The sequence below is a fragment of the Podarcis melisellensis genome (genome assembly GCF_964234715.1).
Source record: "Podarcis melisellensis genome assembly, chromosome: Z".
NCBI classification, from domain to species: Eukaryota; Metazoa; Chordata; class Lepidosauria; order Squamata; family Lacertidae; genus Podarcis; species Podarcis melisellensis.
Window position 1 is genome coordinate 3,602,627 of NC_138547.1, and position 15,485 is coordinate 3,618,111.

General features: G+C 45.4%; 1 protein-coding gene across 6 annotated transcripts in view; it reads right to left on the minus strand.

Annotated features, from left to right (window-relative positions):
- GOLGA2 (golgin A2) overlaps positions 1–15,485 on the minus strand; it is a 47,431-nt gene that overhangs the window by 2,186 nt on the left and 29,760 nt on the right. For all 6 annotated transcript variants that reach the window (XM_081896372.1, XM_081896373.1, XM_081896369.1 and 3 more), the window contains 16 exons: positions 14,743–14,849; positions 13,488–13,546; positions 12,478–12,619; positions 11,171–11,260; positions 10,929–11,036; positions 10,701–10,791; positions 9,155–9,501; positions 7,818–7,931; positions 7,022–7,246; positions 6,444–6,543; positions 6,265–6,353; positions 4,901–5,054; positions 4,714–4,781; positions 3,888–3,990; positions 1,413–1,519; positions 5–176 (listed from right to left, as the gene is read on the minus strand). In XM_081896372.1, the coding sequence (XP_081752498.1) occupies positions 5–176; positions 1,413–1,519; positions 3,888–3,990; positions 4,714–4,781; positions 4,901–5,054; positions 6,265–6,353; positions 6,444–6,543; positions 7,022–7,246; positions 7,818–7,931; positions 9,155–9,501; positions 10,701–10,791; positions 10,929–11,036; positions 11,171–11,260; positions 12,478–12,619; positions 13,488–13,546; positions 14,743–14,849 (2,076 nt within the window). The remainder of the gene's footprint in view (positions 1–4; positions 177–1,412; positions 1,520–3,887; positions 3,991–4,713; positions 4,782–4,900; positions 5,055–6,264; positions 6,354–6,443; positions 6,544–7,021; positions 7,247–7,817; positions 7,932–9,154; positions 9,502–10,700; positions 10,792–10,928; positions 11,037–11,170; positions 11,261–12,477; positions 12,620–13,487; positions 13,547–14,742; positions 14,850–15,485) is intronic.

The window sequence follows — 15,485 nt, forward strand, 5'->3', positions numbered from 1 at the left end:
TCACCTTCACCATCGGTAGCATTCAGCTCAACGTGCCTCACTGCTGCAAGAGCAGCTTCACTCTTGGGGTCAGACTGGGGATCCACATTTTGAGCCATCTCCATGTATTTTATATACCATTCGTTCTTCTCCCCAACCAAGCGCATCACCAACTCCTGGAGCTCCAGTAACTTCATCTGCAATGGAGCAGTATAAAGAGGGAAACGGAATCAGCAAGAGCCACCTGTGTGTCCCACATGCACCATACCACCTCCCGTTACAATGAATAGGTTTTCTTCTTCCAGTGTCCCTGGAATTTTTTCCTGGCAGCTTTTAAAGCATTCAAGCTTCTAGTCCACAAGGTCCTTAATTTTTCTGCTCATCTATATCGCCTCTGCTTTGCACATGCTCACTGTCACTGTTCTCCTTTGCTTTCTTCCAACATTACCCTCTCCTGTGTTCTCATAATGGACCCAAGTGGGTTAGCACCACCAGGAGCACAAAGGCATGAACATTGATTTGCAAAGACTTCTAACCTTGGTGCTCCCAGAAGCAAGTTTCCAGATACATTACTTTCTTTAGAGCTAAAGCAGCAACATTGGAGGTGTCCTCTTCCCCTTCGATCCAGGCTTGTACCACCACTACTTCTTCATTCTACCTTAATTTACTGTGTAACTGACCAAGGAAAGTCAACTATGTTTTATTTTCATCTGAGGTGCACGATTCTGAATCACCCTTCTCATCAAGCCCAAACCTCTCCTTCCCCTTTGTCTCCTGTTATCTATGTACAGGACACATATAAAAACATAATAAGGGACTGCTGGATGGGTCCTGTTCTCACAGTGGCCAACCAGATGCCTATGGGAAGGACCAAACTAGGACCTGAGTGGAACAGTTTCCTCCCCACTTGCAATTCCCAACAACTGTCACTTAGGAGCATACCACTTGCAACTGTGGAGGCAGAACACAGCCACCATACTAATAGCCATTGATAGTCTTGTCCTCCATGAATTTGTCTACTCCTCTTTTAAAGCTCTCCAAGTAATTTAAGAAACCTTTTTGTAAGCAGTGGAAGTGGCTTTGTACATGCAGGCAGACAGAGGTGTTCAGGAAGGTCACAGATTACAACAACAAACAACAACAGGTGCCCAGAGCTCAACAGGAGACCAGTTTACTCCTTTAAATGGGGTGAGCCAGACTCTGCCTGAGGGTCTTCTTCCAGTGTGCCAGGAACTGTAAATAAAGACAGCGGACCCTCCTTCAATCGGAGATCTGCCTCAGTAAGCACTGCAGTCCAGGTGCAGGAGCGAAGGGTGGTTGGTGCCCTCATTAACAGTGTGAAACTCACAATACCCCAGTCAACCCGGTTCGCTCCCTTCCGTTACTGTGTCAGAAAGAGCCCTTGGTGGGAAGGGAGGAGATCCCTTGCTCACCTTCATTTCCTCCTTGTCCTGGGCCAGTCGGCTGATGTACTCCTCTTTCTCCCGGTGGCGCTGCTTTAGGATAGCCCTCTGACTCTGGTACAAGGCAATGTACTCACCTGAAACACAGGAGACACAAGTGAGTCTAAGCAAGTCTGTTCAAAGGGTGGTGCTGAAAGCTCCACATTCACCCTTACATATACATGCAACCATGAAATGGGGTTGCCCCCGCCTCCTTCTCTCCTTGAAAAAGAAAACAAGGTAGGCAAAGCTTCTGGTACGTTCTGAAATCTAGCAGAATCCACATGTTTCAATAGGTCTTTTGGAAGAAGGGAACAGTTTCCCACCAGCAACTTACTGAAGTTTTATAAACATTGAACAAAGATGAAAAACCATAATGCAGCTAAATGTATGTATTCTGCCTTTTACTTTCAGCTAGAAGACGCCATATGAAACCAATCAGCTCAAGAATTCTGAAGCCTAAAGATTTTCCACTATTTCCTTATTTACATGTTTTATTTTGGTAGAAACTAAAAGGGAGAGAAGGAGGGATGGACATAAATCACTCTGCCTGCCTGCTACTACAGGATGCAATGCAAGCTGCAAAATAAGCCTGTTTTGCAGCCTGCACTGCCACGTAGTGAGCATAATTATGTGCTCCAAGCAGTGTCTGGTTGGCCTCAGAGTGGGATTGTGCCACTTGCATGCCAGTCTTTGTCTGGCTTGATTCATAGCCTGGAGATCCTCAGAAGACCAAGAGACCTCACAAGCTCCATAATGCCAGAGAGGACATTCAGAAGCAATCATGTCAGCTGTCTGTTCCATAGCAAGACCTGGGCTTTCTCCACAGGAAGATCCCACAGAGCATTCAGGAACACATCAGTTTCCATCCAAGTGGGCCCACTAGTCTTAAGCAAGAGATGGCCATTGTCAGTCCAAACATAATGGGATAAAGATCTCACCATGACAAGGAAGTAGACTGCACTCCCCCTTATTCTCAGTCTCTCGTATCGCTTGGGGCAAAGACTGTATCAAGAGTATGCTCTGCATGGTGTGTCAGACCAAAGACTATTGGAGATAGATCCGTAGCTACACATGGTTACTGGAGACACCCAGGTGTTCTCCATCACCCCAGAGATCACCTTGGCCAGCCAGATCAGGGATGCTACTGGGCAACTGGGTGGCCAGCAGACCAGCAGAAAGTTGAATCTGCCTCTCTTAATCAACACCAGGTACAAATCATCTAAGCCTGTCCCAAAATCAAGAGGTTTTCTGGTCAAGGAGATAATGTTTTTATGGACAATATCAACACCTCCCCCTCAACCACCTGGTAGTATAGCCTTGTGTTGTATCATGTACCCAGGTAGGCATAAGCTGGGTAAGGTCAGGTCCACCCAGTTCACTCACCCAAGTCTCAGTAATGCCCGTCAGATCAGTCTGTTCATCTATGATGGATGAACATAGTCTTATTACAGACCAATCTGGCATTCAGTAATAGCATCACCAAACCAGAGGGCTCAGTGGATACGCTACTAGTACTTTCCAAAGGAGAGGACTCAAATGAGGAACACAGATTGAACATCTAGGCCTTGGTACTTGAACGGCATCTTCCTCTGCCCATGACCGCTGAGATTGGACAGCATTTTAACAACTCCCTGCTACCTGCACACCCAGACACCCATCATCTATCACAACTGAGAGATTCAGGCCAAAGATAGTAAACTTAAGGCCCAATAGTATGTGCATAGCACACCATCAGGAGGAAGATGGTGAATCTACAACTACTCTCTTTCTGCCTCTCACTTGAGGGAAACCACGCCAAACCAAACTTCCCCTCAACCAGGTTCTCATCATGGGTGAGGGTCACATGCCGTGTCCCACAGTTTCGGCCCTACGTGTCCTGACTGACATTCCTCTACCCCTGTGGCTCCCCAAAGCGGCAACCTTTAAGTGTTGTCCCCTTTGGGGATGACCCCGCCTGCCTGTGACAGGGCCTGCTGTTATAATAAGGAAGGCTCTGGACCACATCCACAGTCCAGGTGTTTTCTGTCAGCCAACCCTACACTGTAATCAGCACACTTTCTGACACGCAGGCAGGAATCTTACAGGATAAGCAAACTGACACAGGCAAACAGCACCCACTTTTGCTGGCTGAGAGAGCAGACCAGACAGGGACTAGGATGGTGCATACCAGCTGCTTCCTACATACTCTGTAGGTCTGCTCCCAATACCTTTATTTGGTTGTTTCTGTGTGGGGATACACAGAAGGTAAAATGGTTTAGATAGGTGGGTGATGAGTAGTAATTCCTAACTACTGGAGGCTGCCTGCATTTTCCTTTGTCTTCGTGAGAACTGAGATTTTAAAATGTAAACAAAAGGTCTTCGGGATCCTATGGGAGAATTGCTACACAATCTATATCAAAGTGTTAGTCACACTTCCCCAGACATCTCAGTGAAATGTGGAGAGGGGCACTGAATTCATCTCACCTATAGTGTCCGTTTCTCCAGACAACTGTATACAACGATGTTCCAGCTCTTCCACCCGGTCCTTCAGCTCTGCCCTCTCATGCATCAGGTCTGTGAATCGAGACTAGAAAGCACAACAGCCAGTCACCATTGAAGCTGTTAGGGAGCCCATGTGGGGGACCCAAACCCTCCTGGCACGGCAGCCAGCACTACCACAGCAATAATCAGCTTCTCACCGATAGGCGGGAGATAGGCACCATCCCTTGGAAAGTAAAATGATCTTATTTCTAGAAAAGAAAGCAGCAGAAGCCTTCTACCCAAGCAGGTCTGACTGCTTAGGAGGAAAAGCCTGCTGCTGCTTTCCAAGGGAAGAAGTCACTAGAACACTAAAGATTTTCAGATCAGTTCTCTTAAGAACATATACACTCAAAACGTAGTGAGGTGTATCAACAATAAACGAAGTGTGGTTTCGCTTGATTTTTCCACAAAATATATTTTGATTCCAAAACAGAATCACTAGTCACTCACCCCCACAAAAGACTGCGGCAGGGAGAGAGAAGAGAACCTACATGGTGAAAATCTGATTAGGTGCTAATTATTATAGTGATCTTGGGGAATGGAGGAACTACTATAGCTGTTTGGAAGTCTTACAGTACAAAGACAACTAAGCCAGTAACAGTCCATCCAACATCACACAGCTCAATAGGCAAAGGCAGGATTGCAAAGGCTCTTCATCAGTGATGGGACCTTCACATGAACATGCTCATAAAGTGCTGAAAGATGTATTGCATTAACTAGCACCTGTGCTATTTGTCTGGGTTTGTAGCCAAAAGCATTAAACACGCACCTGCAGCTTCTCCATGGCACTTTTTAAGGCTTTGTGAACCTCACCCGGAACGGAATCTGCGGCAGAATCTGAAAAGGGTCAAGTAATTTGATTAAGCGACTGCAGAAGGAATGGCCTTGTGGTCCAACCTGGCTGGTACCCAAATAGACACCTGAATATGCACATCCACACACAAGAGCATGCCTACCTCCCCCAGATGCAACATGCAGCTGCTGCTCCTTCCTCAGTATGGCAATCTGCTTCAGGAGGCCTCTGCATTGCCTCCTCTCCTCAGATAGTTGCTGCCTCATCTCCTCTCGCTCAGTTTCCGCTTGGGACATAACAGATGTCAAGAAAGCCACCTAAGATGCAATTCCATATGCTGAAGTTTAGCGTAAGGGTGTTGTTAAATGTAAAAAATAAAAATATATCCTGGGGACCATTTGGAGAATTGTAGCTGTTTTAAATAAGAGAAATAAGTGTACAATCAAACCAATGCTAGCATGTTGCAAGGGGGTTAGAAAGAATTTAAGAAGGTTCATTTTTATCTGTAGCTCATTTCATCAGAGTCATTCTCGTATTTCCACAGCTCTGTAGGCACATTTATGCTTCATTATACCTATGCTCTAAAACTTTGGCTTAGTGTTGGAAAAAATATGCTCCAGGCCTTTTCTTGAGGTGGAGAAGGTCTTTTGAAAGCACAAAAATCACTATACTAAGATAAAACTAATACCAATTCAAAACTGTTGGCTTCATAATGCTACCTGATTCTGAAACTCCAGGGCTACTCTTTCCAAGAATTCAGCACATTCTTAGGTTGGCCCTGTAATGCAGAGTGTACTGGCTGTATGTTGGGGAAAGAGGCAGGGACATATTCAATAAGATACCGTGAGAAGCTGGCTGCAGAGACTGGAAAGTCTGCACTGGTCTTTTGTCATCTAGGTGGGCCAGCAAAAATGGAAGTGCCTGGGTTGTAAGGATTGGTAATGCTGAGGTATTGTCCTAAGCCCCAAAACTAGAGCCCCCTGGATGTGCCTGTCTGCATTTGCATTCAGAATGATTTCAGTAAATTCAGCATCTCTTGTTTTAGGGACTTTGCCAAGTTGACAGTCAAAAAACACACCCAATTGATAAACCGTTCTGCAAGCCTGCTGAGACACATTACATGTGAAAATAGTCTACAGAGGCCCTTCTTGTCTCTGAAGCTAACCTGTCTGGAACCATCCAGTACTGAAGTGGGAAACTAGTTGGGAGTCCAATGTTTACTTGCTCTGGCTTGCTTGGAGGCACACAAGAGGGTGGGGAGAACAGAGAGGGAGACACAAGCATAGGCTGAGAAATAATCCAATTTAAAAGCATGGGGAAGTTAATCTACGTTTACTGTCAAGTGAAGATAAATCCAGAAATGCAACACATTTCTAGGAAGCTAGAAGTATTCAGCTGAAAGTCTTTTAACAGAACTTCAGGGCTGCTGCATCTCTGAGCTTCCAAGTTATTCCCCGCCCACCCTTCCTATTCCCCTCACCTCCTGAAGCACTCATGTAAAACCACAAAGACTTGCCAGGCACTCACCATTTCCTCTCTACTTTCAAAATTATCTGGGATGGTAAGGGCAGGAGTCTTCAGCTCTTCGACAGTCTCTTCGGTTTCCACTCCATCCCCTGTGAGCAAAGGAAGACAGCAGAGAGGAGTTAGAACATCCTGCTAGGATCAGCCCCCCTGTGTTCCTGCTAATGGAAAAGACAACTCACCTTGTGCCCTGGGAAGCATCCTTGCATCTAGTTCTGCCATGAGCTGGCTGACCTGAGCCTGCAGCTCCTTGTTTTCTTTGGAAATCATCTCCAGGCTTTCCTTCAAGAAAGAGGCAACAGATGTTTTGGCTGCTTCTTCCACAAAAGTACACTGACCCAACACAACACAAAGGCTTCATGTGATTCCTTTCTACAACTACTGACCCAGAACTGGAAAAACAAACATTTGGAAAGCCCTTCTCATTCCAACATCCAACCACCAGAGTTGGGATTTCCAGTATGTCAGCTCCTACCTCAGGCACTTGTCACCTTGCATCCCACACCCAAGCTCTCACTCAAAGCTGGCAAAGGCCCAATTGCACAATTAGAATTATGCAATACCACACAACTGTACACATGTCAGCATTAATTATTCCTAACATTGAATTGTTTTTCAATCGGTGCGTAATTCAGATGATCTGGGCAGCTACGGCCGAGGACTAAGCAGGTTTCAGATGAAAACCAAATCCTCCTGGACCTACTCAGTTTTAACCTCCACAGCCCTGCTTACCAGTCCTCCCAAGAGCTCCAACTCTTACCTTGGCTTCCTGCAGCTCCTTGAAATGCATCTCCACAGTCACCTTGCCCTGGACCTCTTCATGCTGCAGCCGATCCATGAGCTGCATCTGAAGAAGGTATTGCTTGTGCAACTCCTCTTTCTCTGTGGCTAGCTGCTGGTATGCTGCAGTGTACTGCTGGAGGTGGGCATAATACTGATCCCGCTGCTCCTGAAGGGCCTGAGCCTCCTGTGTTTTCTGAGCCTCCTAGGGTGGGGAGGGAAATAAGCTGGTTACCAAATCAGCAGTCCAGAGGTGGTGCACTCTTCTCTCTCCACACATATAACACACAATCCCCCTTCTCTCCCCCACCTCAGTAGGGCTTGGCAATGTGTCAATATTGTCCAAAACCAGTCCGAAGTCCACCTTGTGGTAATGGTTTCATAATATTTGATGTGGTGATATATCGTGAATCACAACACGTGCATGTGCTATGCAAAAATCACAATGTGACTGGATTTGAAAAACCAAAATTACGTCAAGTGTAATTTCTCTTCCACTCAAGCCAGGCTGCTCTGAATTCTGCTGAGTAGAGAAGCTCTTCTGACACTATTCTTCATTTCAGTCCGATGGCTAAACTATGTAGCCTAACCTCAGGAACTGCAAGAGTAATTTCCTAAGACAGTCTCAAGGAAAACAGCTCAGCACCTGAGGAAAAGTATGCAAGGAGAAGACCTCACCCCACTGCTTTGTGCCACCTATAGCCCACTGCCCCTGGCCCCACAGGCCCTGTTACTGGCTCCCTTCATTCACAGTGGTACCCCAGCCAGAGCATTACCGTCTCCTTGAGCTCTGCCAGCTTCTCTTGCAGCTCTCCAATCTTCTTGGCCAACTCCTTCTTCACATGCTGCTCTGACTGCAAGGCACTTGTCACCTCCATGTTCTCATTGGTCTGTGAAGACATAAGGCAGCCAAATGAGGCAGCGCCACAAATCTCCCTAGTGGTGGTGAAGTACGTATCAGTGTATTATTATGGAACCTTCTGCATCCCCGTCAGAAATCATATTAGCTTGGGAGCAACCTAAAATAGGGGGTAGGGGATGAAGGAGAAGGAAACCATGGGGGAAAGGCAAAGAGCCTTAAGAGCATTGGACTAAGGATAAAGGTATTTTAACGGGGGGGGGGGGTTTAGGCCAGGAAGTTGTGCAGCAGTTTCACCCCTGGTTAACAGAAGCACCACCCATAACTCCTCTGCCTTCTGAGCCTTTAAACTCCTCCCTCTCTCCCTGAAACTTTAAGGTTCAGATACTTGTCTGCAAACTAAATATTTCCTATCTGAAAACTACAGTCATGTATGACTTATTATGAAACCCGTGTACAGCTAGCTAAAATATTTTAGCAAACTTGTTTTGAGGTTCAAAGATAAAGCGTACACATTTAGCGACATACATAGGAAAAGCTTCAGAAGACTTGAAGGTTTACGCGTGCTGTACTCAGAACAGGGGGCAACCACTGCTCTCCAACAGAAGGCTACTTCACTTAATGCATAAATACACAGGTTTGTGAGCAAGTCGTTTCATGTCTCCCTCTGTAGCTATTAGGGCAATAAGATTGGTTTTTAGATCACAGATTTCAGGCAGATGTAGGCAGTCAGCACTAGTCAGAAACAAAAGGAGACTGAAATTGTTGACCATTACGGGGGAAAGACCATTACCAAGGAAAAGACACAGGTTCCTCAAGACCAGGGGTCAGCAACCTAAGGCCCATGGGCCGCAAGTGGCCTATGGAAGTCGTTTGACCGGTCCATGAGCTTCCCCCAAACTGAGCTGCCTGCTCTCGCGCTACACTAAACCAGCACGGTGCCGGAAATTGCATCTACGCAGATGCCGGAAACCACAGGCGTGCGCACTCACAATCCAGCCCACGGAGGGATCTCTGCAGGAGTGATCTGGCCCAGGCAAGATAAACCTTGCTGACCCCTGCTCAAGACAAACAGGGAACAGAGACAACCAAGGGAGAGTGAAACAGCGGAGGAAAGAGAACCTTTGCAGCAATCTACAAGGGTTCCCTGGGTGCTTGGTGGCTTCCTTTTAGAGTTCAAACATCCGTAGCACTGGAAGTTTCTGACTGGATAGCAAAGGGGGCCATTGCCTCTCACCACAAGGAGGAACATACCAGTTTGACAAAGCCATTCTGCAGCTCTGCCAGCTGCTCCTTGAGCTCCCGATTCTGAGTCATGGCTCGGCTGATGGTTGCCTTGTCACTCTGCATGTTCTCCAGGATCTGCTGCCTGTCCACAGCCTCCTCACTGTAGCGCTGCACTGTCTTTTCCAACTCCTGCAGCTGCTCCTCCTGCTCCTGATTGAGGCGGCTCAGCTGCTCATTGTCCCGCATCTGGGCTTGGCACTGCCCACGAAGCTCCTCCTTCTCCTCCTGCAACCGAATGAGCTCTTCTTGCAAGCGCAGCTCAGCTTCTGTGGGCCCCGAATGGGGGGCAGGATCACTTTCCAGGGGCTTCACTACTAGAAGGTCAAGTCAGAGAGACATACTGTTCATGACCAACTTAAGGAACAAAAGCAGTGCCTAGCCCTCTTCCATGGCTTACTACCCCCCCCCCCAGCACACACAACTCAGGCACTCCCCCCCCCCCCATTGCTCAGGCGATGATAATGTAAGTGAGCCTGGCCAAATGTAAAGTACTTTAAAGGGGTGGGGCTGGGTCAGCTCCCTTTGCCCCTTAAACTGGACCTCAGCTTTCTATGTGATTGTGGCACATTCAAATTTAACACACACAAACTTGGTAGTCTGGCCATGTTGTCGTTCAAGAAAAACCATAAAAGGGTGGAGAATTAGCTTGACCAAAAGGTCCCTTTTGTTGCCTTAAACCAGTGATGGCCAAACTTGGCCCTCCAGCTGTTTTGGGACTACAGTTCCCATCATCCCTGACCACTGGTCCTGTTAGTTAAGGATGATGGGAGTTGTAGTCCAAAAACAGCTGGAGGGCCAAGACTGGCCATCACTGCCTTAAACAAAAGGCAAGCCCAAATCTGCCATGGAGTGTTCACTCCACAGGAAGCAGGGACAAATAAAGGTGCTCTAACACATGTGTGTCTACAGGATACATGCAGGTGTAAACACATTTGCTGCAGGCACACGACATCTAAAGGTGTACACCTAAGAATGGAATATGGAGGAGAGAAATGTTGGTCAATCTTCTGCAAAAGGATTAAGAGGAGAGCCTCTACTGATAAGATGGGGGAAACTGAACCAGGCAACTAATGGAGTCTTTCCTATCACCTGCAACCAGATCCATATACAGTGGTACCTTGGTTTTCGAACATCTCCATTGATGAACGCTTTGGTTTCCAAAGGTGCCTCAGAAGTCGAATGGCTTCTGCTGAGTGTATATGTTATTTTTCTCAATTTTCTCTATTAAATTTGAAGACCACCCTTTGCACTTCAGTTTTCGAACGTTTTGGAACTCGAATGGTCTTCCAGAACGGATTATGTTCGAAAACCGAGGTACCACTGTATTAAAGGAGTAGCCAGGAATTGATCGTCGGAACTTTTGCATATCACTGTGCTACAGCACAGAGTAAAAAGACAGGGGATTGAACAGGTGAGCTTGTGTGGAACAGCGTATGTTTAGGGGGCAAAGGTAATGGCTAAGTATGCAAGAAGGCCTTGCTTTAAGCTGCAGTTTCTGAACACTGAACCTTACCGGACTGACTGCTGATCAACTCTGACAGATTGGCTTCCAGCTCCTGAATTCGAGTTGTACTCAGTTCCTTTTCTTCTGTCAGAGCCTGGACCTACACCACAGGAATTGGAAAGGGAAGACTAGTGTTGCTAACCTTCCATGTCTTTCATGCAGAAAGTAAATCTCTCCGTTGTTATATTACCAGAAAGAAATCTGCCTGCTATTTAGTGCAGGAGAACCTGTCCTTACCTGGTCAGAAAGCAACTGTACTCGTTGCTGCCAGATTCCCCCTTCCTCTTTCAGCTTGTGGACATACTGATCCCGTTCAGTCTGCAGTTGCTGGATCGACTCAGACATCTGCTCAGCAAGCAAAGAGAAAAAAGAAAGCATAAGGCAAATATTGTGAATAAAGAAAACACCCTTCCTGGGAATGAAGCTAAGGGACTCTTCTATGAAGGCCACATCCCAAAACCCATGGCAGAGGGGCCTACCTGGGCAATTTGTGTTTCTAGGTTTGCTCTTTCTTCCAGTGCCATTTGCAGCTGTTGAGTGGCATCTGGGATTCCTGGCTGGTTTGCAAACTGGCAAGAGAATCAAACAAATGGTTATGGTAAACACTGAAATCCCTTGCCACTTTTCATTCATTCATTCATTCCTCCCCACCCCAGAAGTCCACAAGAGGATGCTTCTACAGTGCCTTTTAATCTAGTTCATGGATTATAGACAAAGGGTTAATATGTCTACTTTTTTTGGGGGGGGGGGAGAGAGAGAATAGCCAGAATTGCATTTCTCCCCCTACTTAAGCACAAGGGAAAATCTTCATAAGGAAATTAGTTAAAATTAGCTTTCCTTTTTCAGGCTTCCAAGTTTCTAGCACTCATGGCTATAGAACAGACCCTGGGATTGAATGCCATGGTTTGCAACTTCAAAGGTCATCATAGCTCTTTCATCCTTGGCTACTACCCTCTCCCCCCACACCTAGTAATCTACATTTTAATCCCATGCCATCCGTTCTCTCTGCAATCCAGTACCCACAAGTGCAAATGCTTTGAAAAAGCGGATAAATAGCAGCAATGAGATATTAGCTCCGCCCAAGGCATGATGGAGAGCAGCAATGGCTCGGAAAAGATAGACATTATATTTTATAAGGACAGGAAGGAACACCACGGACAGAATAATTGTCACACACAGGAGGAATAAGGATATAGATTGAATGCTTCACCTATAGATTTATAATCATTTAATGTGTCAATATGAATGGATGTTAATATTGCAGTTGTTGTATAAGGGATTACTGGATTATTGTAACTGAAAACTAATAAAAATATTATTTAAAAAAGAGAAAGAGAAAAGTGGATAAATATGCTGAATGAAGCTCTCAATTTGCGGGTGAAGAGTACAAAGAACTCAAGATGTACATCCATATCAGCTTGAAATAAGAATAATTTCTCACAAGAGCAGTCCCTTCCCTCAGAACCTTCAAGGGACACAATTTTTAGGCAAGGATAGGGAAACTGTGGCCCTCCAGATGTTGCTGGACTACAACACACATCATACCTATTGGTCATGTGAGCTGAGGCATTAATGGGTCAAGAAGCCGTAGTAGAAAAAAAAGCTAGTCAAATGCCAGGCTTCCTTTCAATGCTCAGAAGTGCTTGCTAAAGACCATTTCTCAAATTTAAAAGAACACCATGCTAAGTGCTGGGAGTGAGGAGTAACTTTATTCAGAACCCTTCTACAACTATATGACATGCTGCGCTGCAAGAGGCAGCAGTATTCCCAGCGACCTAACCATCACCTGCTGAATCATCAGTTCCGCCATCTCCAGTTTCTTGTGCAAATCCTCCACGTCCAGCTTCATCGCTGAGTTTTCTGAGATCAAGGTGCGCAGCTTCTCAGACAGTTCAGAGTTTTGCTGCTTGAATTCTTCACTGTTTTTACTACAGGAGGGGGGGGGGGAAACAACAAGTGGGTATCCTTCAGGATGGACTACTAATACGTTTTATGTGGGGCTGCCCTTGCTAGTGATCCAAAAGTTGCAACTAGCGCAGAATGCAGTAGCAAGGGTTTCAATGGGCCAATGCTATATAACTCCTATTCTGAAACAGCTGCACTGGTTGCCAGTTGCCTCCCACATTTTAATAGTCATTTAAAGTTGGTCTGCATTCCCCAGGTGCAGCTTTTCATGAAAGGCTGAAAAAGCCACAGCTACCAAAATACAACACAACTATTACAAATAAAAAAGCCCCACCTGCTCATGGAAACTCCATCAGAGGAAAAGTTGCCTTATCCCAGTGTAGACCATTGGGTCCAGCTAGCCCACTAGTATCTTCTCTGATAAGCAGCAGCTCTACAGAGATTTAAGCAAAGGATCTTTCCTATCACCCAACTCTTTTAACCAGATGCTGGGGGTCTTCTGCAAGAAAAGCATGTTGTGGGCATGGCTGTGTTCCAATCCTTACGTTTGGCCAGCATCATCACAGTTGTGTCAAGGCTATGAGATAGCAGCTTGCTGAGAAATCTGATGCAGCATAGGAACTAATGGGGTGTGCTAGGATACCCTAGCTCAAATCTCACATTGGCCATATATTCATCTAAACTATTTTACAGTATTTCTTCTGCCCTTACGCCAAGGCACTTAGGCTCATGGCTCCTTCATACCTATCCCCACATTCGCTCTCACAACCACCCTGTGAAGTAGGTTAGGCTAGTGGGTTAATAGAAGAGAGGGAAGTGCTATGGAAGACACCCACTTTGGGAAGTAGAAAAACTGGATAATAATGTTGCGGGGGAAATAACAAACCCTACCTTTGCTTGTAGACTTCCAGTTTCAGGGCATCTCGTTCCTTTGCCAGCTCTTTATTATGCTGCCAACAACAACAAACACAGAAATCAATGAGGGAGCTTAGGGTTCTTGGATCTTGGAATTACGCAGTGCAGTTCAGAATCACTAACTTTTTAGCATCCACTGTTTAGGGAGAACCCCCCCCCCCAGGAAGCCCATTGTTAAGGGCTCCCTCAAACCTGGAACAGTCCCTGAAGACTTCAGTGAACTTACATAATTCAGCCAGATACTATTAATAGCTTATTAAGAGATACCACGAATAAATATTACACCTTAAAGGCAATTAAGTGAGAGCCAGTCTCTGAAAAAGACCTAAACCTATAGCCTTAGGAAATAGGGTGAAAATCCCACAATGGCATGAAGACTCATAATCTTTCTACTTTTTTATTTTGAACCCTTTAAGCATTTTGTCTGCTTGGTGGTGACTGCACTTTCAAACATACCTCTGAAACCATGAGGAATGAAGATTTGCTTGTTTCCAAAAACTAAGAATAAGTGAGCATGCCATACATCCATGCAGCTGTCCTTCATAGACAAATGGTACCCCAGTGCAACACTCCCCACCTGCCAATATCTCCAAAAATATGTTAAGTTTGCAACCCACTCAAGTTATGCCATTGCTCTAAAACAGACTTGTAGACTATATAGTTATTCTAGTCACATGTTCGGGTTGTTTTTAGCAGAGATCTCACCATCCACCAAACATAAACCACAGGAAGCTAAAAACAATAATTTGCAGGTTTGAGTTCTTTTGAAGCAAAATGCAGACTGCCAAGACCACCTCTCTGTAGCACTATCACCTGTATACCAAATGAAACCATAGGATATGTCTGCCTATGACCCAAAATAGCATCTGACACAAAGTTTTGGCTCTATCTGCACAAAGAGACTCTACACTTGACATCAGTAATTAAGACTTGAGACTGAGAAGGAGACAGTTGGATGGTTGTCAATGCCAAAATGAACCACTGAATAGAACAATGCCCCGGGTCTCACCGACAGACAGGCCATTTGGCAAAGCTAACGAAGTGCCAAGCGTATTAATCCAAACAAAACCAACAGGCACTCTCATTTCATTCCACACCTATCCACCCACCCACCTGAGGTGTCTACTGGAATTCTGTGAACACCTGGGGGCGGAATGTAGTCCAGCCTCCCAAAGAAGGAAGCACCAAATGTAAGAGATAATAGAAAGAATGACATATAGGGAATTTTTACTTTGTCTGTCTGCTTCTGCTGTGTAGAGAGGGAGGAAAGGGTGTGCTCCAGCTCAGATATCCTCTGACGAGAAGACTGAACCCGTGCAGCAAGGTCCTCTGCTTCTCCTGCCCAAGTAAAACAAGGTTATGTTGCAATGGAACCCAACAAGCAAACTGGCAGGAGTGGACCATCACTTTATGCTCCAATCCCCAACACCAATCAGCCATCAACAGAATCTGCCCAAGATTTATCATGCTCCAATGTTTCTCAGGGTTACCCATCCCTGGCTATTGCTGGATTAGATGTTTTGGAAGCTGTCGGGAAAACAGCAAGTGGTGCAAAATGCAGCAGCATGGCTACACAAAATACTGAAATATAACTCTCCCTCCCTCCCCACAAACAAGAAAAAAAAGTAAACGTACAATTACCCTCACCAGTTGCTCACTTTTATTTCGGTTAACATAAAAACTTTACTTAGCATAAAAACAGCAAATAAACATGAGAGCAACAGATTCTAAGGCAGTTAGTATGAACATAGTTTTCTGCTTATTTGGCCTGACTTATTTCAATGGGTCAGATTCCAAATATGTGATAACTTGCCCCCATTTTTCCATAACACAATCAGATTTGTATCTCTTTTACTATGTCAGAATTTGCTATGCTAATGTATCCATAATTGATACATACTGTTGTATAGGCTTTTTACAGAAGCATTTTGGAATATAAGAGAATTGTGAAAGGGTCAAAACTTAACTCATTTT